General features: G+C 38.3%; 1 protein-coding gene across 4 annotated transcripts in view; it reads right to left on the bottom strand.

The window, feature by feature from the left end:
- Positions 1–3,492: 3,492 nt before the first annotated feature.
- The window catches only part of LOC148674374 (6-phosphofructo-2-kinase/fructose-2,6-bisphosphatase-like), a 27,586-nt gene continuing 5,012 nt past the window's right edge, over positions 3,493–26,066 (bottom strand). The window contains exons 1-15 of one of the 4 annotated variants that reach the window (XM_088627083.1): positions 21,379–21,602; positions 18,504–18,629; positions 17,231–17,327; positions 16,553–16,619; positions 15,722–15,796; positions 15,105–15,161; positions 14,620–14,741; positions 14,046–14,253; positions 13,385–13,531; positions 12,397–12,501; positions 11,135–11,264; positions 9,713–9,775; positions 9,045–9,109; positions 6,871–6,993; positions 3,493–4,950 (exon numbers count right to left, since the gene is read on the bottom strand). In XM_088627083.1, the coding sequence (XP_088483209.1) occupies positions 4,891–4,950; positions 6,871–6,993; positions 9,045–9,109; positions 9,713–9,775; positions 11,135–11,264; positions 12,397–12,501; positions 13,385–13,531; positions 14,046–14,253; positions 14,620–14,741; positions 15,105–15,161; positions 15,722–15,796; positions 16,553–16,619; positions 17,231–17,327; positions 18,504–18,629; positions 21,379–21,469 (1,536 nt within the window). In that variant the 5' untranslated portion in view covers positions 21,470–21,602 and the 3' untranslated portion in view covers positions 3,493–4,890. Of the gene's footprint in view, positions 4,951–6,870; positions 6,997–9,044; positions 9,110–9,712; positions 9,776–11,134; positions 11,265–12,396; positions 12,502–13,384; positions 13,532–14,045; positions 14,254–14,619; positions 14,742–15,104; positions 15,162–15,721; positions 15,797–16,552; positions 16,620–17,230; positions 17,328–18,503; positions 18,630–21,378; positions 21,603–26,066 lie in introns of those variants that run through there. The other 3 variants (XM_088627082.1, XM_088627084.1, XM_088627086.1) reach the window with 3 other exon arrangements.

Genomic DNA, 26,066 nt, shown 5'->3' with positions numbered 1-26,066 from the left:
AAATATGTGCAAAATGTGCATAGGTTTATACAGACTGATTGTCCAAAAAGTACAATGGAGTAAACATGCTGTCCATAGAGGAGCAAATGAAGGGCTAAAAGTCCTAGCCTAGGGCAGCGTTATACACCCTGACAGCCGCCGGGAGGAAAGACCTGCGGAAGAGAAGTGGAAGAGAAGAAACATTTTGTGAGTTATGACAACTGAGACTGTAGGTCTCTTAAAACATCCCTGTGTAAACCTGGATGCAGTCCTTTGCTAAATTTTCATTTGTTAAATTTCACAAAAGAAATGTGCCATGAGCTCCAGTCGAATGAAATCTAAGCAGTGGAGCAGACTCCTGGTTTCCCACTCCCAATTTAAGCAGAAAGATAAATGAGAAATAAAAGGAAAGGGAAAATGATAGTTTCACAGTCTGAGTACAGGGTAGGCTAAAGTGGATGTTATAATAATCAGATTGATTATACAGCCCTGCTGTCTAAAATATTGGCTACCCGGAACCAAGATGGTGCAAACACAGCAGTGTCTGTTAATTTGACTATGTGCACTATGCAGGGCCTGACGCAGTCATTCACGCAGAAGGCTGATGTTTATACTAGCGTAGGTACGGAGGTGTTGAGGGAAAAGTGGATGACAGTTTCCACAGTATGCAGAGGACCCAATTTCAATATGGCAGGGATTTGCGGTTGCCCGGAGCAGGTGAGTAAATAAGTTTCACAGCCTCTCTGTTATACATTCCAGATAACTTTTTGTTCCACTGCAGAGTCAAAGGCCAGCAACTCCAAGTTGGCTCTTCTGTTTGCTAGTCTTGGAAAAATAAAATAGGACCTTAGATTTGACCACAGGAATCTTCGGAGCTTCCTGGACTACTTTATATTCTGCTGTAGTCTTCCTGAAGTTCTTGTTTTACGTAAATGGAATCTGATTCTCTATATCCTTGCTAGGTCTGTCATGAAAGTTTTTACCGTAGCAGGGAGCATTTCAATACGTTGTTTAAAATAATTTGAATTGAAGCAGGTTTGCGTAAGATCTCAACTCATCATGTGAAAACTGAAATTGTGCTATTGACATTTTGGTTCAGCTGTGTAGCTGTGTCATCATGCGTAGGCTGCAAAAGAACAAGTAAAGGTTTATTTCATGCTGCAAAAACAAGAAAAGAAACACAACATTCCAGCTGTGAAGCCTTCTTCACACCTGAAGAACTGTACAAACTGTTGACAGGTCATCTTCAGGATGCATGGCAAAGGTGTGAGATTCTAATTTTTTCCAAATACATTATGACATTCTTAGTTAAAGTATGAAAAAGCAGATTCATGGGTTAGACAAATGACTTTACTGCACCTCTGGCCCTAGTGTGAAGTCTATTTAGACATCTTTCAATACTTTATTCATATAAAAAAATCTACAAAAGATGTGAGCACACAAAAATGGGCAGAAAGGGGATAATTAATTCTGAGGACATTGAAAAGAGCCCATCAGTCCAGTGCTAGTTTGTGTTCTACTACACTTATTTAAGGACAATTTTCGAAAACCTGTGCAACCAAGTACAAATTTAAAAGTATATCAGTCTCCACCCAGCTCAGATAGAATGTTTTTTTTTTAATTTTTGAAAATACAGTTAGACCTGCAAACAGGGCTTTTACTTGAAGATTGATTTTTGTGAAATGGGATGCCTGTTATCACTTCTTCTCAACTGCAATGCCCTTTCATGTGCTGTCATAACCAAGAGGGATATTTTTCTTTTTCTTTGTGAAGTCCCCTTTCCCCTCCAAGAAGTTCAGCACAGCAGGGGCTCTTCACTACTTTTATTCTACAAAACAGTTACAAGAACCACAGTGACAAATGTAATTAACATTAATGTTCAGTACACCCCCTCATTTTTACATTTGAAAGCTCTGACATTTATTTAGCCCTCCTTCCTTATTTTAAAAGAATGCAATTCTCCAAGACAAACAACACTGTCATTTTCCTGGCTTTTAGATTTAAAAAGAAACTTTGGAAATCACTGGACTGCACGCAGTTCATCTGTTCATCACTTCTTGCGTTATAAAATGTGAACAGTAGTAGGGATGCATTCCACAGTTACTTTAGTTTTATTTTTGTCTTTTTAAATTCATCAAATTGAATTGAAATTGCTGTTTTGTGCTGTGCTTTTAACACACTTTGAACAAGAAGGGTATTTGTGCAACACAGAGTCTACATTACATAACATGACTTATTCTCACAAATGCATGGTCTGCGAGATTAATGCTTGATGTTAAATATGTTAATCATATAACCATTATATGCAAACCTGTCAAAGTTTTTAGTAGGGTAACATGATCTATTAAATGAAAAGGGTTTAATAAAGTTCTAACATTCAAATGGAAACTACTGTATATAGGTAACTGTTTATGTTGTTTAATTGAATGAAATAAAGTATATGATTGTCCTTTAACACTCTGATTGTTCCATATTTTGCACTAGATTAGGACAATGAGAACTTCAGCCCACTGGGCACGAAAATTTACTGTATATTGCTGCTCTATTAAAATTATTTTTTTTAAAAAAGGCTTTTTTTATTCTAGAAGTTTATTGTACTGGTTTTCTTTCTGTAACAGTTGTAAGGAACATCCGATGTGTTTGTCCAGCGTACCTTAATTGTATCATCAGGTGCAACACTTTCTTCAATATCTTCCCAAGGCTCTGACACTGATACCAATACTGTTTCTCAGTTTAAACAGTTTAATCACACTTGTTTAAGCCACTTATAATCTTTCCTGGAAAGCATATGAATTGTCAAAGAATCATTACATGCAGCCATATACTGTATATATAAATAATCTAGCACATTCAACAACACAAATCCCACATACAGGCCTACATACCTGGCAGGCTAAAACTTTTCAAATATTACCTCCAGAAAAGAATAATAGACTGTAGAGTCAGAATGCCTCTGTAATCTCTATTAAAACATCAGAGAATACAAATATACAGAACTACTGTGTATCTCTGTTATGTCACTTTAGTCATTTGTAATGGGACTCTTTACTGTGTATTAGGTGACAGTGCTGTCAGCAGGTTTAGGAATATGGTACTTTATTTTAATTATTAATGTACTGGATCATTGTTTACCAATCCTGATCCTGGAGCTCCTGTCTCTTCTGGGTTCCATACCAACTGAACCTTATTCGCCAAGCTCTTCAGTGAACTGATTGCTTGTAGCTTTAAAACAATTATTTAAATGATAAATTATTAAACATGTAACAAATCAGCATGTAAAGTGTGCCAAATGCTTGGATGTAGATCTCCCTTCAGTTAGGTTTACTAATTCAATGAATTTGTGGAAATAAACCAAATGCAGAACTGAGAATTCTAGTAATGACAATGTCATTCACACATGTGTGTGCATCTCATTAATTGATCATTAATAAATTAATGAGATTGTCTAGAAATTAATTGTCTAGAAAGCCAACAGGTATTTTCCTGAAATTACCACAAATGGGAAACTGATCATCTGGTCATCAGGAACTTTACTGGAATAATAACTCAGATGGAATAAAAACCAGAAGTGACAAAAGTAGTGTAAGACAAGGACTGGGAAACAGCGTACTGGATTATACATCATAGGCATTACACAGCTTTTTACTAAGTGGCTGCACTTACACATTCCCAATATTATTTTCTGCTATATTGATTGTACACAGACATGAAAATAACAGTCTTCAGTAGTATTTTTAACAGCAGGTCCCAAAACCTGTCTGGGGACATGTACATCTGCACTTACAGTAGCAGGACAAATGTTTTTGTTAGTGGTGGAAGGTCACAGTTCAAGCCACTTCACTTTTGCTATAAACTTTGTGGACTATTACCTGAGTTTCATTTGTAATGGATCCCTGGCTCAGAATGACTCAAGAGTGCCTACAGCAAGCCTTTTTTTAACTTAAACAGATTAAGATTCCAACAGTTACAAAAGTACATTACCATAATATACAGAGAAGCATTAAAAAGGCATTGGTTCCAATACTCAACAGTGTTTTAAATGCATCTCACTATATCTTCCCTTTTTGCAATTCCAGACGTACCTCTTGTTCACTAACTTTATTGGGTGCTGACCGACATGCGTGACACTGTTGTAATTGCAGGGGCTATGAGACAGGATTGCCCTCATGCCCAGACAGTGGACTATCCTGGCCAGGGTGTTAGAGGCACATCGGTAAAGATGCAACAGCCTGTCAGTGTCGCGGGGTGTTGGCTATTTTGGAAAAGTCATCAATGTTGCTCCAGTGGGCTATGGATTTAGCTGATGGTCTTTACTGTTTTATGACAGTGGTACAAAGAGGCTAACATGAAGTCTAGAATAACTATTAAGCATGAACTGTACATCCCTACTGCTATATAAAATGATGTGTTATATTGTTCCTTATTTATAATAGGAGCACAGTATTTCTTTTTAAAGTCAGTTCTTTACTTTCAGTGGCAGAAACAGAAACATTCTATCCCATAAACAATACAGAATATATTATACTGACCGACTGCGGTTAAGACTTAACAAAAGGCTTAGTGGATTTCTTTGTGGGTGAAAATCTCTCTGTCGGTCCTCTAAAATCTTGAATTGATAATGGGGGACAAACAATGTGCAGGGAAGAAATCCATGTGTAAAACCCTTTAAAGAGGCTGTATAAAATATGTATAAAAAATGTTTGTAAAATCAAAGAAATATCCAGACCCAGCGACACTTCGGGCTGTACCAGATCTGTTCATTGATATTCCAGCACCACTTACAAAATTAAAAACTAGTTTAAAAAATAAAAAGAGTAAAATGATAACAGAGGTAAAAGTATGTGAACTAAAAATAAGTTGTTAAAGTCCAGATTCTTCATCAGTCTTCATTCCAAATTCACAGTCCATTTTTTATATATGATCTGGGACAGTTACCAAAGCCTCTTCTGATTCTCTGGTAATGTCTACATTCTGCAATGACAAAATGAAAGGTCGGTCAGGTCCTCTTTCTATTAAAACGGAGAGCGTCTTAACACCAAGATTATAGGCAGACAATACATAGGGGCAAACAAAAACTTTCATCTGGTAGCTAAGTCTTCATGAGTCATGCAGAGCATGAAGCAGACAAGTCATGCAGAACAGCAAGGGTACGGAGGTAGTATGGAAAAAAATATTCTTTAACTAGTTTCAAGTGATACTTTACCTCTGCACAGCAACTTAAAATACCTTTGTGCAATGAGTCATTATTAGCTGTCTCACAATCGAGCACACGACTCTTTGAAATCCTGTTGGCAAGAATTGGTGTTTTTATTTATTGCATATTATCACATTTTGTTCGTATTCCAGTTTAAAATAGCAATTGATTTTACACCTATGTCCCCAAAATGAGCAAGAATTGTGTAAAAGGACATTTCCTCAAATACAATCACTATTAGGGGCAACTCAAAACCAAATCCGTTTTCATTTTTTTACATTGTACTGCTGGAAAGAAAGAAAAAAATGGTTATGCATAATTCTCATTTTCATTAACAACAAAGTTCTTCTACAGAACCACAGACCACAAAGATTCATTTTTACGGGCAGGATAAGAAAAGCAAGCCAGGCATTTTCTCTGTTTGGGTTGCCTTTCTGTACAAGATGATCAGTTACAGCCACAGTCAAAGCCAACAGCTAAAACGCTAAAAGCTGTAAACTTTTTGTAAAAGTTATAAAGTTTTGAAAATGAATAATGGCCACAAATGAATAACTTCAACTGAATACTAGTTTTTCTGTGGGTCTGTACGGACTGAATTACAAACCCATACAGTACATCAATACCATGATTCTGAATTGTAATAAGTTCAAAGTTCCTCCAAGTTGTAATTCTGATCGTACGCAGAAAGACTAGGATCAGCCTGAAAGGGTGAAGATTTATCCATGTGATCAGCTTGAGACTTTTAAGGAGGTGCACAAGATGTCCAGGAGTTATTCACATGTCCATTATCTCACAATGTTGCAATAGTGTCCATTTACTTTTTTCCTGCAATGTGTGTACAGTATGTATATAAACTGTTTAGTTAAAACATGCTTAGGTGAGTAGGGTGCACTAACCAGGTTACTAAAAGACTAGGTGTTTGAGGAGGAAACAAAGAACAAGAACATTAACAGATGGTGGCATTTACACATTAGATTGGTATAGAATGGAAGTTGTCCAGTTTTTATATCACAAGAAGCGGATGCCCTCTAGTGTTCTCTGCTGTAAATGTTTTCTTACTCAGCACAGCAGATGGTTTGTTTAGTGATCTGAAATCGCCTGGTGAGAGCTTATTTTAGAGTGAGTCATCAAGTACAGTACTTCTTATTTAATTTATTTTTATTCCTGATATTGAGATACTGTGTTCCCATTAAATTATTTTAAATATTTGTTCATTTAAAAAAAAAATATATAATGTAATAATTATAATGCAATGTTTAAGGACTTTAGTTTATAAAACTAACATTTTTTAAACGGAGCCTTTAGGTTCTTCACTCAGTGGTTTGTGGAGAGACCATAGAAAACATATATTGAGATAAATGTTGTCCCTTCTTGTAAAATCCAACCCTGACACTCTGAGATGGAATATGGCTCCCTGCATGTGGCTCAAACCTATAGAACATTACTTGCTTAGTTTATATATGAATAGTGCTCAGCTCCTTCTTTAACACTTTTCATTATTTCTTTTGCTGAAGCACCTACAGTAGCAAGAGTGTGAGTCAGTTAGTGGCAGGCTACAAACAGGTAGTGCCTTTATATGGCTCTGCTAGGGAGTGTTATGATACTGGTGAAACCAGAGGTACGCTAATGATCCCATGCGTTATTGTGTGCAATCATCCTACTGTATATACCCATATGTCTGTGGGCAGCAGTGTTACCTGCAGGCTGATGGCAGCCTCGCCCAGATCCTGCAGTCGGGGGCTTTTGGTTGGCATCGGGCTGGCAAGTGGGGCTGTGCGGCGGTGTCGGTACAGGGGCGCATCACTGGGGCAGGGGACCTGCTTCTAACCGAGGGAGGGGGGAGTAAAGGGTGGTGGCATTGGGAATTGGAGGGGTGATAACCGGTGGGAAACAAGGGGGATCATGGGAAGGAAGAAATCAAGAGAGAGAGGAGGGGGTGTGAGCAGGTGAGACAGGAAATATTGGGGGGGGCGGAGGAGAAAGCCAAGAGGTGGGGAGAAGCAGAATTAGTGGAAAAGTGTGGAAGGTAGTGGGAAGAGATTGAAATAGAAAAAGGAAGGTTGGACCAGTGAGGCAAAACAGTGAGAAGGAAGGTGAGAAGGAAGAAGGAGGGAAGGCAGATATTTTTTAGAAGCAGTCAGTGAAAGAGAAGAGGAGAAAGATACAGTGAATGTGTGAGTGAATGTTTAAGTAGACCATTTCAATTACCGACAGCAAGGGAAGTAAACGTGTTATTACCAAGAAAAAACAATGAGGGAAGCAGGAGAAGTAAAAAAAGAGAAAGGTGGGAAAGAGGGATTCAGAACAGAGTTGAGGAAGAAGGAAGATACAAAGAGACACAAAAGGGATGAAAAGATAAAAAGGAAAAAGTAAATCAAAGTTGAGAAGGACAGGACAGTAGACACAGTCAGAACCACAGATGGTGTTTATGATTCCTTCTTCCTAGATGAAACCGGACATTTATCTGAATTCCTTTTCTGTTTATTGACCTGTGATCCTTAAAATAACTACATGCTTGGGCTTAAAATTCCCAAGGTATGTTACAGTAAAAGAAAAATGACTTCCAAATATCTGAATCAACAAATAGATTAACGCATTGTCCTACAGCCAGACACTTTCAGCGACAGCGTTCATTTTCAGGGTGAACTGATGCTGGCAGCACTCAACCAGGTAGCGGCGGGGGCTCTGAAATCTATGCAGAGCCAGTATTTTCACCCCCCAATCTGCATCAGTGCAATCAGGAGGGAGGAGGGGTTGAAGCTTTGATTGAATAATATATATCGATTCCAGTGGTCCCAACCGAACCCAAAACAACCAAGAACAAACGTATCACTTCTGGCAGGTTAGTATGAGACTGGACCAGAGATCTTCATTATCTCTTGCCCAGCAGCATGTCACCTTTAAATATGTCCCTTAGAATTATTAACCGTTCTTCTACTTGAATATTCAAAGACACAGGACAACTTTTGAAATGGAAAGAAGTTTCTCAAAATGTATTTGTTTTTTTTTTAAAAAAAGAATGATATTCTGCATCCTTGTAATAATTTTTAGTTCTATTGTTTTCAGTATCACTGAACAAACATGGAAAAAATGGTTCATAACTATCGTTATTTAATTCCTGCAGTATATATTTTAGTAGACTAATTTCTCTGCTGATGTAATGATTCCTTATTTGGAATTGTAACAGTGTGAACAGAATAATCAACAGAAAACTGGAAAATGTAATTTTCAGAGGTGCTTCCATATTATCTTTGATTGGCATTTTTAACAAATTCCATTTAAAGAAACCCTCTACTTAAATTGCAAAGCAGCACTGGAAACAACACTAAGAATTTGTTCCCGGTAGTTATGCTGGGGAAGTATTGATCCCTGTGGAAACTCTTGAAACGTTTCTATCAGTTCAAATGAAAGTTCACTTTGCAATCACATCGGTAGGCCTAAATACTTAATAAAAACAGCATTTTCTAGAAGCATTGCTCTGAATCAGTTTCCACCAGTTCCTTGTGATTTAATTTTATTGCAACAATGTAATGAGCCTCTGTGACAGCCAAAACAAAAATGTTAATTGTCCTTAACCAGTTGAAATCAAATCTATTCATTGAAGCAAGCATTGAGCATAATGGCCTACGCACAATGTGCACATTGTATCTGGCTTTTAAAATGAATTTAATATACCAATACACTGTAGCAACATGTGTTTTATGGCAGAACCCATGCAGTATGAAGTTTCAATTTGGATGGGTTCCTTTTTCTTCTTTTCCCATTCATGCACTACTCCAAGAATAAAACATGCTTATTAAATTAAATATTTTTTTTGCCAATACCACTCAACCATTATCACTAATGATTCGCTGAATGAAGAGCTTCTTACCACAGGCTTATCTCTGTGTGTATTCACTGCTTCAATATTAAGGAAGATAGATTCCACTTTGCAGCCTGTAACAAAGAAAACAATGTGACAATGTGGAAGATCATACAGTACAACGTTAAAACAAATCGCATTTCTTTTATATGTGACATAACAGTACATGCATAATACTGGTTTCATATACAAGGACTGGTATAAATTATGTGTGACCTGATAGCAAGACTATGACCTAGGTAAACAACTTTGCTATCATGTGGAGTTGTCATTCAGCATTTGCCAAGTTAATGAACTGCAATGCACAACCTCAACAAAATGAGCTGATAAAGGAAAATGTGATTAGAAAGCCTACATGTTAGCTATCCATTTGCCATCATCATGTATCTACCTGAAGGAAAGCCCTCATCGAGATTTTGGTATCTCTGACTAAAAGGCTATTTTACTTTGAGAAGCACATATTCTTTTATGGTGTTGCTTTCATTTTGGTTTTTGAGTTTAAAACAAAACAATAAGGAAATTTCATTATTTTACTTTTCCTAAACATACAAACATTCAAACAAGACAGAATTAATTAGAAATAGAATGATTCCAACTACTGCCTTATATAAGAACTATGTAATTTTTTCAAAACATTTATAAAAGGTGTATTCAGGCTTCTGGCCAAACAAACGTACCATAGGCTACAGGGGTGAGTTTCAGTACAGTGTGAAGAGGGCATCTGAGGTATGGCAGCTCTTCTGTGGGGGTGAAAACAACAAAGATTTTTCTTAGGTGAACAGGACGCATTCAAACATCTTCTAACTGCTTCTTCCAATCCAGAACCGTGAAGAACCCAGAACATATCCTGGCAAGCAACAGGCACAGAGCACAATGCACCCTGGATAAAAACACCAGTCCATCGCAGCACACACACAGACATACTCACAACAGGGTCAATTTTCCCCAGAGCCAATTAACCTGTTTTTGGAATTTGGGAGGACACCGGAGCACCCAGAGAAAACCCACACAAGCACAAGGGAGAACATAAAAACTCCACGCAGATAGGACCCCAGGTCTGGAATTGAACCAAGGGACCCAGTGCTGTGAGCCAGCAATGCTAACCACTGTGTCACTGTGCTGCACAGACAAAACACATACTGTATACAACCAAAATAAATGTACAGTAACTTAAAAAAACAAAACAACCTACTAGGACTCTTACATTATCATTTTATAGATTTTTGTCTTGTCACAATCTCATTGCACTGTTTTCAGACTAGGATAAAAACGATATAAACTTAAGAGTGGTTTCTGAATGTGGTCCATGTTTTCAAGAAGCTCGGCTCATACTTGCTTTAACGGTCTTATTTTATCCCCCGCCCATAAGAAAATGTACTGTTCCTCCTGTTTTCTTATTTTTATACACTTTTTTAATTTGGTCAATTTTTAATAGGAAAAAATATATTGATCTTTAACATCCCTTAACATATGGGTCAAGAGCTACATATCAAGTCATGTCATTACTAATAGATATAAATAGTATTTTCTGTTCTGCAGACAATTAATATCTTTTTGCTCAAGGACAAGATGATCCATTTTTTTCAAACTGTTTCATGAAGAAAGCATTTTATATCCTTAATATAACTTCCTCTCAATAGCAGTTCAAGTAGGTAGCTGTGTCAGCATGCGTAAACTGCAAAGGAACAAGTAAAGGGTTTATTCCATCTTTTAAAGAGAAGAAAAGATACAACGTTTCGGCTGTCAAACCTGAAGAAGGCTCCACAGCCGAAACGTTGTCTTTCTTTTCTTCTCTTTACAGCATGGAATAAACCCTTTACTTGTTCCTTTTCCTATCACTAGCTTTGTGTCTTTAAACTTTTACAGGTACTTCCAGACAGTGGACAACACCTTTTTCGCTCCTGAACGAAAACGAAAACGAAAACGAAAACGGTCTCTAAAAATCTACAGTACAGTAGTGTTGATGCAATACAACTACTTGGTTTCATTAAAAGATATCCCCAACATACCATTAATTGCAGTGTGTTTGTCCCTTTTCATGCTTAATGAGAAAACGTCTTGCTTTCCATAATTAGGATCAAGCCCATTGTTTTACATACCTGCGCTCTTGTCCAAGAAGTAGGCCAGCAAACACCGCATGACGGCCTGATGGCAGATGACCAGCACGTTCTCCTGCCTTTCCAGCTCCATGATGACCGGCTCCAGGCGCTGTACCAGGTCTTCGTATGACTTCCAGGCGTTAGCACAAGTCAATGCAAAGGTACAGAAAAAAAACTCTGCTATTATCATTGCGAGATGTGCACTTGCACAGGCTTGCCTTCATGCTGTAAGGGCAGTTCAACCCACAAATGCTTTATGGCCACTAGGGAGGAGAGGGTGGATGTGCGTCACTTTTTGCTTGTGTGTAGTCATGTGACACCTGTATACTACTGTCCCACTGACAGCTAGATCCTGATCCTTGCTTAATCACTTTCTACCTAACCTTCAGTTGTAATTCTTCATATTGGCTGTTGCATCCCAGTCCTGTTTGTTTTTCTGCATTTCTGCTTATTTCCTTGTGGGCGTGCATTTCCTGTGGCATCGGGTTTGAGACAGCTGTGACAGACTTGCACCTTGTGTGCTTTGATATACAGTACAAAGATATTGTTCTAAATTGCACCCGAGGATATCTGAAGCCTCTGTATTCTCAAGGGAGCTTTAATTAAAATGTTAATAATATGTCGATAAAAATAGCTGAAATTCTCCAGATAATCAAAATATTGAGCATCCTGCTGCCTAATGTGCACAGCTACATTCATGATCCAAGAATGTAGCATGCAGGATCATGCAGTCTTACAGTATGTTAACTGTTGTTTAATCTACTGTGATACTTTATAATGAATTATATTAATTTTGGACTAGAGTTCAAGGTACAGTGTTCTTCTGCTGTTTTAACTACTTGCTTTGGCACATTACAATGAACAGCCCTGACACAACACTAGGTGTCTAGTGAAGAACACACAACGCTGTGGGTACCTGTTAGCTGTGTGCAAGACACACAGCCTAAGATATTCAGATGTTTCTAAAAGAGGTGTGGCAGTAGTACAGTTGATTTTAGTGTTCTAGACATGCTTCTTTTCAGATCTTAGTGCTCTGTGGCTTCAAAGAAAAAAAATGCACATGTGCAAAGACAGAATATGACAGCAGTGGAAAGTCCAGCAAAGCTGAGCCACGTTACCTCTCAACATAAAAAAACACCAGTCAAAGGAGAAACAATGAGAGAGCATGACACGGAACACTTCCAGAAGCATGTGGAGTAATTAGGAAACAGAACAAAGAATATTGCAGACAGACACCCTGATTCATTCCTAGCTCTCCTTACTTCTCCTTTGGGATAGCGATAGCGGTACTTGTCTTGGTCTCTGAGAGCAAATTCCTCAGGGTAGTGCTCTTGAATCTCTTCATAAGTCATCTCCTCACATACTCCCTGGGAGGAAAAGAGAAAATTGCAGAAAAGACAGCAGGTCCAGTCATGGTGAATAGGACAGTAGACAAGTGATGCCACTCTAAAAGTCCTGAAACAGGTTATAAATAAGACTGCTGGGTTCCTCCAGCTCACCTGGTTTCTGTGTAGTTTAAGGATCTGAGAATCTCAATGCTCATTGCACAAGGAATTCTTTAACAAACACAGCAGAAAAAAATGTATTTTGTCGCTTTAAACCTCCAAGCACTAAAAGATTTAAGAAATTCAAAGAAAGTTTCCAGAAATAGCAGTGTTCAGTAATGCGCCTGTAATGTTTCTATCAACCATTAACATCCTGAAGGCATTTTTCAGTTATAAGTATAATGTGCACCACACTTAAAATATTTTCTCCATTAAGATAAGTTAATGTCTCAACAGATATTGTGCCAGAACATTTTTAAAGAATTAAATACTATTACTACTAATTACAAAAGCAATTTATAGCCAAAGCAATGCACAATTGCACCCTTTTGTACATCTTGATATTTTCCTGGAAACTATTTGGGCAAAAGACAAAAATGTATGACACCAGGCTTCCGACTGGAAGTCTGGAACCTTAATCATAGCTGCTCACTGCTGAAGGAAGACTCTTTTGCCTAGGTCTCAGCACAAATGGCAGCTGTTGTATTCAAGCTCAAGCCTCCAAAGAGACTGGAGTTTAATGCAGTACACTTAGCACACTACTCAAAACCTTTCACAGGACTTTGTTTCAGTTGGTATCTTGATGGCTTAATTGAATCTTAATCGTTTGCTTGACTCTGGAGCAAAACAGCACTTAAATAAGTGTGGGGGAAGCAAAATACAGAATTGCCTTCGAATTGCAGGCTATGACAACTGAAGGACTCACAGCATCTATTTCGTTGAGGGCCTTCCATTGCTCGTAAGGCACTCCCAGTGCCTCTGCTGTCTGAATAGTCCTCTTCATGTGACTTGTCCAGACCTTCAGGTCTCTGATAGACTGGCTCTTAATGAAGCCTGCCAAGGTGGAGGCAAACTGAAGAGAGAACAGCAGGGGGAGTTAGCCTACTAACTGTGACTAAATAAACTCAATACATTACAAATCAAATTCACACTAGAGAGAAAACAAGGATATGAGGTGGGTCAAATGAGATTGGAGTTGCATTCTTTTATACAGTATAAGCAACGGATGGAGTATTCACATTTTTGTTTCATCAGGATGGCCTGGAGCCCACAGCTCATAAACCCAGTGTTACGTCCAACCATGACATTGCTCTTTCACCCAAACTGTTTTCAAACAAGCAGCCTTGAGATAATGATAACACCCATGAGAAGGAACATGAGGCACACAGGAGCAGACACAACCACAGCTGTATCTGACCTTGTGTGTTACGCAGGGCCTGACGCAGTCATAAATATAGAAAGCTGATATTTTGACTGGGTCCACACAGGTGTTTTATTCAGTGGGGTGCTTGTTAAATGCAGCAAGGCTCTGTGAGAGTACATCAATTCAATGCAATCTCGTTTGCATTGCCCTCTGGGAAGCTGACCTTGTTGCCTCGCTTGGACAGCCCCGAATCCCCCCCGATCCTGCCCAGCAGGTTGAGCTCGCTTTCTCCATGCCGGCACAGGTAGATGGAACGAGGTGTGACATGGATGTTCATCAGGTAGTACACGATCCGGCTCTGAATGTGATCCATCACATGGTTCACCAGGTACCTACTGCCCACGTTGAAAATCTTGATGTATGAGAGGTTCCTGACTCAACCAAGAAAACAAAAGTGACAACCTTGGTTAAAAGGCCTAAGACCCCATCTTACACTTGTCATTCCACCTTAAAGCGTCACTTTATTTAATTGAAAGGATCTTCAAAAACAACGGCAATTATTTGCTGTCTAGCACAATTGTATTCATTTTAAAGCATCTGATCTTCTGAAAGAATGCCAGAGAGCGTTTAGTTTTACTGTAACAATTCAAACAGCAAGATAAACACAGTCGCTATTGCAAAAGTGCCAAATGTGTATATTATGTTGGAAGTAAAGTGCAGAATGATGTTAATGTCATGGTGGCTACATATTGTTTGCTCATTTTTCCGTCTCTCTTAGGTTACAGAACTCTCAGTACCTGTCAAACTCATCATCTAGGGCGACATAAGTAATCTTGTAGCACTCGATTCTCTTCAGGAAGTCTTCAACTGCCTCCTCCTTGTCACAGTCCTTATAGTCTGGACTACTGAGTTTAACTTGCTGTAAATAGTTTAGGGAAGCGCATGTTTTTGTATTTATATATTGCACAAAACATAGTTTCAGAATGTGAAAATGTATACAAAACAGTTTTAAGTCTGGTGAGTCAAGCCATATGTCAACAACAACATTTGAAGTACTGTGAAAATTTGTTAACCCTTTAACTACTTCCTTCTCGGACAAATGTGTTTCCCTTACGTTAAATGAGGTATGATTGTTATGAAAGACTGCTTTAACAATATTTAATAAACTAGTGAATAAAATATTGTCCAATACTGGATACTCACACATACATTAGCAGGTGTATAACCGAAAACACATTGTAGCTAAGTGAATACACTCAACGCTATGGATTCAAATGCCTACCATTATATTTTCTGCTATGATCTCTGGATCATCACAGATCGACTCGACAAAAAAGACCTGTAGCAGAAAAGGCACAGAGGGAGAAATGTAGGGATCATTAAAGGTCTAAGAAAAGTCCAAGATGTGACATTATCCTATCTTGTACTGTTTAAAGTGACTGAGGATCTGTACTCATACAATCAAGGCACTTTTTCATAAATCAAATTTTATATTTTAATCTCCCAAGTGTTGCAGATCTGTTCCTGGTTATATCAAATTCCAGACTTTAAACAAAACATTTTAAGTGAATAATATTTGATGCTGCACATTTATTTTGTGTAATTAAGAAATTCTGTGAATATAAAGAATAAAAAAGGATTAAGTCTGAAAAAACAGGAACAGGGACAAGCAATAGAGAATTTAAAAGCCTTCTTCGTAGAAGACAATGTTCCTGCAAGCTGGAACAAAGTGCAACAAACAAAAAGAACATGATCTGCATTTAAATGAATGGCCTTTCTTTTATTCAGAACCAGATTCAGCTCTGGAAAATTTGAAAAGAAGAAGACGGAGAAATAGCAGGCCTGGATTATTTTGGATTGCTATAGCCCACAACAAAAAATCCATCCACACTCACTCACTTTGTAACCATTTTCTTTTGCAAAGTTAAGGATCATCTCCCTTCTCTCTCTGGTTGTATTGGTGGCATCAAAAACCTGGAAATTTAAAGGGTAGATCCCATAGACCTTTACATCTTTCACATAAAGCATTACCAATTATCTTACAATGTTAGAAAAATGTGTTTCTCTAAGAGGGTTAAAGTTCTTTGTGATTTTATATTGTTCTGAATCTGTATTTAACCTGAACTGAGGTGCCATAGAGTAGGTGTGGTTGTGTTAGTAGAAGATACTAAATCTCAAGGTTCACACATTTTGGATTCAATATGTTGGTTAACAAAATGAACAATCTCAATATTTGAATATATGAACAAGATCTTTTTTTAAAAGGCATGGTTATAAAGAAGTATTTAAATGTAACGTGACACCCAGAAGCTAAGCATATTATTACACTGTCATCACAGTGGTACACTGCTTTAATTTTCATAGCCTGGGAAGCAGTGTGTCATCAGCTCCAGTGGTAGCATGTTCTGTCATTTTCCGTCAGGGGCCTCCTTTCTCTGACTGGATCCGGAGGTCCAACCACACTCTCAACTGCAAGTCAGAATGGTTGTAAATCCTTCCTACAAATGCTCAGAGATTTTGCCAGATTGTCTTATTACTGGCATTTTGGCATTTTAGATCATTTTTCTAATTTTCTCATTTGTTTTTCGTTTTTTTAATAATTTAAAAAAAGTTTTCCTGAATGTTTGCTAATGGAAGTTTGGAACATTTAATTATTAACCCCTGGGGCTTGTGATCAAAGTTTGAATCGCCTGAAACCGTTGCTCCCAACAGTTTTGTTTGGTCCCTTACCGCAACCTGTCCTTGGTCCTGAGTGAAGTAGGTGCAGACGTCTTTCAGTGCAGCAATGGCACAAGCCCTGCAAGAACACCACTGTGAACTGAGTGCTTCCATACTGCACATCCACACTTCACAGATGAAGAGTATATCCATTTCCCAGAGCTAATGCTTTGAGAATAGCAGTAACAAGTGAAAAGTACATAAATATACGTAAAAGCTTTATGTCAAAGTTGTAACAAAAAAGGCTCCAACAAATATTTGTAAATAAAGGATCAAATGAAATTATTTTGGGAGTTCTAGACAAGTTTTACACAGCGATTGTTCAGCTTTATCGGTTTCAGAAATAGTAGACTATATATTACATTATAAACATTATTGCAGATGTTTTGGCACACTATTAGGAAAAAGGTATTACTGTATTTACCATAGAAAGTTAAATAACACTAATAGATGCAGATGTAAGAATTGTTACCCTGTGTACTTATATTAACCTACTCTCCCATAAGCCGAGTTTTAATAATTTAATACTGAGAAAAAAATGTGACAGAGTGTTCTATAAACTTGAAAGAGGTCAAAGTGACAAGCAAAAAGCTTTACACAAACAGCAGTATTAACTATTTCACATATGTGGTAGCAATACTTAAGTTGCTAACTGCAGTACACAGAGGGCAAAGAGGCTGGTTTTCATACTTGCGAATCTTCATAGCTTCTTCATTGTCGGGTCTGAAGAACTCAAAGGTTTTATATGTTTGTACAGCTTCCCTGCGGTACTGTCCAACGTTAAACACTGCCAGCAAAAAGATATGAAAAGCAGAAGTAGCCCGAGATGATATATTGAACTTTTCCTTCATGTACCACTTGGGGTTATTAATAAAAGAAACAGGTGTGGTCTCAAACAATTCTTAAAAGAACCGAATACCAGATGAAATTGAAACCTTGGCCGACCTGCAAATCCAATGTTTAAGGCAAATTACTTGATCATAGCTTCTAGTATCTACGCACCAGAAAATTATTCTGAATGTGATTGGTGAAAAGTTTTTAATTTAGGACCCATAAGTAGTTCAACCAGTAAAGGTGCTGGCTTGGAGTACAGGGTGAGCCCTAGGATTCATGCACTGTGAGTTCCAGCCAGGGTCACGTCACCATTCCACTGGGACCGGGATTCCTCATGTGGAGGTGCAGCTGACCGAGTGATACCTGAGATTAGTCAGGCAGGGATCTTGGCTTGCAAGCCTGCAACATCTTTGGCTTGCCTGATTGCTTCCAGGGATGCAGTGAGATCAGTGAGGAATATGCCAATCCTACATTGCAGGATTGATTGATTGTTGTGTCACTAGTTATGTCTGGAATGACCAATGGGGTTCACAGTGAACATAGTTTGATGCTGCGCTCTGCCATGCTTTGTGTATTTCTGACGTTTAATGGCAACTCAGGCCTGGGTGCAAGAGCAACACCACACTTCTGTTGAATTGTAGATTATAAAAACCTCCCTTACTTAAACAGGTTTTCATTGCAGATCAAGTCTGTGACAACAGACTGACACTGACTACTGACAACACTTAGCTGTTCTTACTTCAGACTTTATCTAGTTTGTGTGCACGTTATTTGGTTAAAAGTATTGCCATTTCAGATTGTTAAAGGTCTGTTTTTTAAACACAGACATTACAGTGTGATGAAGGTCTATGTTGTTTTGTGCCAAAGTTTTCTATTCAAGGATGCATGGAAAAAACATTTTGTGGAAGCAGGAAAGGTTGAGTAGGAGTAAGAATTGAGCAGGAAATTAATTACACAGGTAGCGTGCCCCCCCTTTCTCCCATCACAGGTTATTAGGCACAAGGTATAAAAAGAGTGTGTGGTCAGTGTTTGGGATGGTCTATGGTCCATCTCAACACTGTGTCAAAGTGATGACCAGAGATCTGTCCTCTTCAGTGATGGTGTGATCAGCTCTGTTGGCGATTCTAACCTTTGGTAGGCACGCCGATCCAATTGAGATAACGAGTCAGTTTCTTGGAGATGTAGGTCTTGCCTCTGGCCGGAAGTCCGACCATGACAATCAAGGTAGGGGAGTTGGTGAACTGGGGGACTGAGGCTAGAAATAAAACAAAAGAAATACGTTTACCCAGTTACCATCTTTTTCTGCTCACAGAGCAAAATAGGAAAAAAAATAAATTATAGATGCATACAAGTATCTTTTTAATGCTAAAAACTCCAATAATGCATCTGAAAGGTCCAACACAGATGGTGTTGTATTTATCCTCCTTTTGGCGCTAAATTGCACCGTAAAAGTATTGACTCATCCAAAAGTATACATATACATAAGGACCTTCCATACTTCCATGACTTTGACTCTCCTGTTTCATTGTTTCCTGTTTCTCCATTCACTGCCAAGTGGCATTTTCTGCTTGGGTTTTAAATGGGAATTCATTTTCTTTAAATTATATCTACAAAAGATATGTAAATTGCCCATAAATATTCAAAGTTTCAAATCCTGTAAAGCATAACAACACAACTACTTATAATAGTAAATAATTACCATGGATTTGTGCATTTGTGTACTTTTCATTCAACAAGATTTCAAAGCACATTGCAGCAGAGGGCCACATTATCGACCACTGAGATACATCCCCATCTGGGAGATACTGTATGCCATATACTGTACTATGTGCAAACAGCCCCACCACACTGGTTTCAAAGGAAAATTCCTGGTTCAGAGAAAAGAGCACCACCTACTAGTCCAACAACACCACTCACATCAGCAATCCGATATTGATTTGCTTTTTTCTTTGTAGCACTCTGATAGGTACGTGACTAGAGATGAATTTGCAGAAAGTTACATAGTCTTCTCGGGTACATCCAAGATACAGACATCAAATCCATTTGGGATCTCTTTTAGACTTTACAGAGATAATTCAGAAGTCAATTTGTTTTATTTTTGTCAGAAGACAGAAACTTATTGACCTTGGCAGCTCTCTCAGTACGCTTTCTCAACACATATCTCAGAGGTTAACAACTTCTAGGTCATGTTAGTCGAACCATGTGTGTGTACCAATGGGAACAGGTCAGTACAGGCTCTGTTTGAAAGATAAAAAGAGTCAATTTTGCCCATTTCAAAAGCTCTTCTTTTCATGCTAGGCTTTCTTTCATCTAGGTCTCACTATTTTGAGCCGTTCAATGCTCATAAAAGTTTGACAATCTAAAATAGCTTGATGTTAAAGTTTGGGGGAATCTCATGGAAAAATGAATTATAATCTTTTATAGGTATATCCTTGGGATGGTGGGGAGATATCAAACTCCTATTGTGCTGAATATTCTACCAGGATTCCCCCAAGTATAGGCTCCAGCAACCTCGCAATCCGGTATTGGACAAAGCGGTCAGAAAATGGGTAGATTAATTTTCCTGAGTTCAGGTACTGACATGCCTCTCATTCTTCTCATCCTGTTTTAAGAATGACTCATTCCTTCACACTTTTCTTGTTTGGAATTGTCTTAAAGTGTCTAATGACTCGATGTTTGAAGAAATCTACCTCTTACCCGGGACTGTTGCTCAGAAGCAGTAAGAAAAACTGATCAGGCTCTTTCAAAACTAACATTGATTGTGTTTGCAGGTACATATATGACCAAACTCCAAAAACCAGACTGCCACTGGTGTGTTACCTCCCCTTATTTAAAAGACCCAAACACTTTCTAAGATGAAAAGAATTCAAGCTGGCCATGGAATACCAGAAATTGCTTGCAATGCAAACATGAGAATTTCATAAACAAGATCTTATTTTGATGAGTAAGGCCAAGTTCTGGAACACAGTTAAAGCAAATACTGACATACAGATTTTTTAAATTAAATTTAGTAAACCATGCTAAATGCTTGAACCATGCTTATTACAAAAAAGAAGAGTGAGTTAATATGTCTTTGAAAGTTCTTTAACATATTTTATAATGGAGGGAAACTGAATAGGAAAAACAATTTTAATTGTAGTGTAGAGTAATTCATAACGATCATATGACCTTCATAATAGAAGGATGACAATAAGGTCTTCAAAGCTGTTTATCCCCAGTTAGGGGTTACAGCAACTCTTACACAAAGAGGGGACTGTGTCCGGGATAGGACACCAGTCCACTGCAGGACACATACATGTTAACTTAGCCCCCACATCCCTGGGAGCTGATGGGGCAACCGGAGCACGTGAAGAACACCTGTGCAAACACAGGGGCAAACTGGGAGTCTGGATGTGCAAACCCCATGCAGGAAGTGCAACAGGCCAAAACTGGACCCAAGATCTGTGAGACACAAACTGGACCCAAGATCTGTGAGACACAAAAGCTCTCCATCAGGACCTCATGCTCCCCACTCCCAACTCATCAAAAATAAAAGCTAAGTGATGGAACTTACAAACTTGTGCTGATATACAGCTGACAAACCTAAATCAGTGACTGGTAGCATAAGTACATAATATGGAATAGCAGTATTAGGGTGATCACAAATAAGAATTGTACAATATTATAATACAGCATCATCTTAAAAAGTGGATAGTCTGCATAAATTCAAACCCCTTATTTAGTGGCTTTTTGATTGATATGCAAAATTTTAATATACTGGATCACTGGGCTTTATTGGACTCCAATTAATTAGACTGTTATATATATCCAAGTGATATATGTAATATAGAGTATTGTACTTTTCTAAAGGATTATATATTCTACTAATAGTACTAAATGTGTATAGAAAGATGAGCAATCATGAAGCAATCATGAGAAAAAGCACTCTGTAAGTGCAAGGAATTATTATTAAAAAAAGAAACAGAAATCAAAGGAAAATAAACAGTTAATAAAGGCTCACTTACAGCCTCTCCTCCTCTGAAGCTTGGTGCACATCCAAGGCACCCAGATCTTCTGGAGAGGCGTCTGAGTTAACTCTGCCGTCTGCTGAGACATTTCCCCCCAAAGCAAAACGCGCCTCTTAGCAGCCGCACGGGCACAAGGCTTTTATCTGACAGGACAGGCTTCTGTCTGCGCGACAGTGGCAGACTGCACTGGTGTAACCATGCCTCTGTCACCTGACAGGGCAGAGGGAGAGAGGCCGTGATGGGGAGGGTGCCAGAGTTCGCGTGACACGGTATCTGCGGAGTTCACTTAAAGCGCCAGCCACAGAAATGGCTCCCCCCCACAGTAAAATAGTGTTTACCTCCCTGCGGACCAACGCAAACACCTCGCCAATGGCTCGCACCTGTCATAGGACGTCTCCCCGAGTTCAAAATGATGCAAAGCTTGCCTGCAAATGAGATCGGGTTGCGTAAATTTACTGTTTGAAAGCCCGGTAAAAACGGAACATTTTTTAACCGCAGCGCAGTTCACGGAGTCTCAGAAGAAAACCAAAGACATCTCAACAGCGTTGCGATATACATTAGCGGTTTCCTTGCTTTATACACATTTGAAATTTTGATTCTCCTTACAAACGTCGCTACATTGTCTTAGAATCCTTAGTAATTAATTCATAATTACATTGTGTTTTCTTAATTCCCCGGCTGGACTAATGGTGTACATTAAAACAGTGATTTCAGTTGAGCTCCAAATCTCTGCTGTTAATTGATTACTTTCACTTAACTTGTTTAGATATTTGGTTAACTTGTTTCTGTTCTCAGTCCTTAGTTTCTACAATACCCCACTTCGGGGGTGCTATTTCTAATACCAACATACTCAACTTTAGCAGCGTTTCCACATCGTTTACTCTTATTTCCTTATTTCTGACTATACAACTCTTAATAGATAATTTATGATGAATTTACTTGCGCGCCACAAAAAGCTTTTTGGTTCCTTTTGTAGAAATCCAATTGTGTACGTTTAGGCAACATAACTGAAAGTTGGCATTTCTGAAACTTAGAAATTGATAAAAGGTTGGAAAAACTATTTCAAATCCCATTCGACCTTTTAAAAGGTGAAACTAAAATCCACCTCAATTTAACTTGTCTCTATATGATATATATCCAAAAGTTAGAAAAGTTGAAATTGAATTTTATGTTCCCTTTGCAATTCAATAAACTATGAAATTATCACAGAACACATATAAGTATAACACAAAACGTTTCCTGTTCGTAGTCCACTGGGCTTTGGAAATAGACCAAGCACAGAATTAATATAATTCTTCTGGATTACCACAAGGGGGCAGGAAAACGTTTTTAATTGCTTTTTAAAACTCAAACTCGACCTGGGAATTCATGTACGGAACAGTTTTAATGAAAACAGCGTCAATGAATTGTTATTGGTGCTAATGTGTATGAGTGCGTTTATTATTCCCTATTTTCTTATCACAGCATTTTCTGTTAAATATTTCATTGGGCAGTTTGGGACTAGTACACAGACGTAGAGCTACGGGAAATGGAATGGAGTTAAAAACAGCAGTGGCTTTAGTTAACCATGTGGGCTGAGACTGAAGACAAGGCATATTCAGTTGTATACAGCTGAGGACCTCACTGTCTTCTGGGATACTCTACCTGTTGACACTGCCTAGTCAACTGTAGCACATTCCACCTCAAAGAGAGTGAGGGCAATTACAGCCACAAAATAAGCACATGTCATGTAAAGTTGTTGCATATGGGGCCAAAGTTTGCATGTATGAATTTGGCACTAAAGTTCTACAACCCCAAGCACCTAGCTAGCATTACACAGGAACTACCATGTATGCCCAACCTGAAAACCATGCCACACAAAAAAAAACTGACAGGGCAAAGAAATACCCACCCTTAAAGAAAGTAAAATGGCAACTGTATCTTAACCAAAAAAAACTAAGTGCTCAGATCAAAGGTGTTCTACATACTTACACGATATCCCTTTACAGTTCTAGGTTACCAGCTAATTACATTATCACTAAGATAGTAATACTATCATTAAGATGGCAGGGTTCATTGTGTTTGTTTTTTATTTCTTTTAAAATACTGTTAAGAAAAACAGAACAGAAGAACTTCTTTTTGTTTCAGCTGAAAAACAGTAGCAGATGAGCGACAATCCACAAACAAGATTTGAGAAGTGAAGGCAGAAAGCTTTCTGAACTTTGCTCTCTTCCTGTCCTCACTTCCCATAGTGGAGCACAGCCTTGTGAAGGACAGTTTGCCACCCACCATCCTGCAGAAATTAAGTTGAAAGGATGTCCACGTTTCCTGCCTTATTATATTCATATTCTATTAAAGACGATGCTGCAAGAAATGTATTAAAAACTCAGGAGTTAACAGCCTTCTAACAAATCAATAATGCTTATTTTCAGTAGCAGTACAAGATCATCAGGCTGAAGTGCCATGCTTTAAAAGTGTATACATAATCATGAAATGTGCAACTATGATGAACGCAGGAATGTCAGCAAAGATCCTGTACGTAAACACTGTTAAAATAAACCCAATAAGTGACAAGCTCAAAGTGTAAACATTTTTAAATTGTATTAGGGCAAATATTTGCGGGTCATTTTTCCAGTGGTACCCAAGAAATCAACCCCCATCCTGTTGCCTTGAATTTGCTGGTATGTTATCATAATCTTGATGTAATTTATTCAGTACTTTTAGATACTGTCTGTTCTTGTAGTTTAAATTTAATGTCGGGTAGGGCACTAAAATACTGGGTATCTTAGGTCTCATTTAAATTAAAGCCTTTTTTACACTCGGGGGAAAAATATATATTTATTTCTGTAAACTAGCCCAATTTGTAAGTAGCTGTAGCATGTCATAACAAGAAGGTAAAGGGAAAACATTATTGTGACATGAACTGAATATATATCTGCCTAACAGTCTAATTTAATTGGTGTAAGTTGTGGAACTTATTCCAACAAGAAATCAAGAATTAATCCTCATGCCAAGCAAATTATTTAATTCACTGAACAGTGAAATTTAAAATATAAATCCAACCATGAAACACCCATTCCTTTCAAATGTCAGTGGAGTCATATGAAGAGTCATTAGACATCAAATTAATTTAACACTACAGCTCCAGCTATAATCTGTAAATGCTTCACAGACTTTCACTAGTCTCTCCTAGCCCAGGAATAGTTTCTTATGCTCAACAACAAGTAGTCAAATCTCCCTATTTACAACAGGATGACACATTTCTAAAAATAAGAAAATGTATGCCTAGGTTACCTTGGGCTTCTGAAAAGAAGCATTATCGTTAAAAGTTAAATTTCAAACCAAAATTTAGGCTGCATCATGAAATGTTGTATCTAATCACACCTTCCAACTCTACAGTGTGTCTGTGACTTGAAAGTTGTGTGTGGGGGGGTGTATATTGACTATTGAGGCCTCTGTATGGGTACAGGGGTCTTATCTTATTGATCCATTGCATTCCAGGAGTAGTGTTTTTTCTTAGCTGAAAGAATCCAACCCCCATGTATCACTTGTCAGATAATGCCTGTCCCTTCTGCACTGTGGTGACAGACATACTGTAATTACTGAACAAGCACTCTCCATGTCTGAACAGAAAAGGAACTTAGATGTAAGAATACAGAAACTGCGCAACAGAAGCTATGTTCTTAGATCACAATCTTAGATGGAACAATTAGTTTTTTAAACAATTCAATCAACGACAAAATATAGTTATGTGCAACACCTCATTTAAGAAAGTGTAGAAAACAGTGCATGTATACACTACTTTCTTTACATTTACATAATTAAAATGGTGATCTAACATTATGTTTAGAATGGAGGTAAAAATAATTACAAAATAATTTATTGATTCATACAGGAATCTTCAATCCCAAAGGAGCCCAAAGCACTTTACATATACAGTATATTGAAGTACAAGACACACTTGATATCCAGGGAGGTGCCCAGCAGACCCACTTGATATCCAATATTTTGTTAAATCATTGCCAGACTTCCAGACTAACATTCCGATTTTCATGGCCATGTACCCACATCATGCCCAGGTAGAATCACTCAGAAACATGTTGTTTACAACTGCAAAACGGTGTACAAAGTTCAAGAGGATTTACATCTTAAGAGATCTGCATTCTCTAAAAATAGCGCCTTGGCTACATTGTTATGGTCCACAAAACCATGCCCTGTTTCTAGGTCAGTCTCCACTACTGTGCTGCAGTAAACAATAAGATCACCTTTTTAGCCACATACAATTTCTTGCATTAGGAATTTGTCTTTTCGCAGACCCCAGCTTGCTCTCCATGAGACACACAGGCACACAGACGGGGAGAGAGAAGCTTGGGGTCAGAGCACAAGTCAGCCATTTATACACCACCCCTGGAGCAGCTGGGGTTAAGGGCCTTGCTCAGGGGCCCAACGGAGTAGGATTCCTCTGCCGGCCGCTGGATTTGAACTGGCAACCTTCCTGCCACAGACACAGATCCTTAGCCACAGTGCCACCGCTCCACCCTAAGCAATGTTTTTGTTTTAAAAATGACTCAGAGACATCTGCAAATAAACTGTTCTGGCAAGACAACCATCGACACAGCACGTGCTCATGTTCTCAGACCACTGGGACCTGAGAAAGTTTACCAGAGCTGAATAAAGTTGATCTGGGCCACCAAAGAGTCACATAT

This window comes from Lepisosteus platostomus, chromosome 3 (genome assembly GCF_059453375.1).
Source record: "Lepisosteus platostomus isolate fLepPlt1 chromosome 3, fLepPlt1.hap1, whole genome shotgun sequence".
Taxonomy (NCBI): domain Eukaryota; kingdom Metazoa; phylum Chordata; class Actinopteri; order Semionotiformes; family Lepisosteidae; genus Lepisosteus; species Lepisosteus platostomus.
Note: the sequence above shows the minus strand (reverse complement) of the source record. Positions and strands in the feature narration are given on the sequence as shown.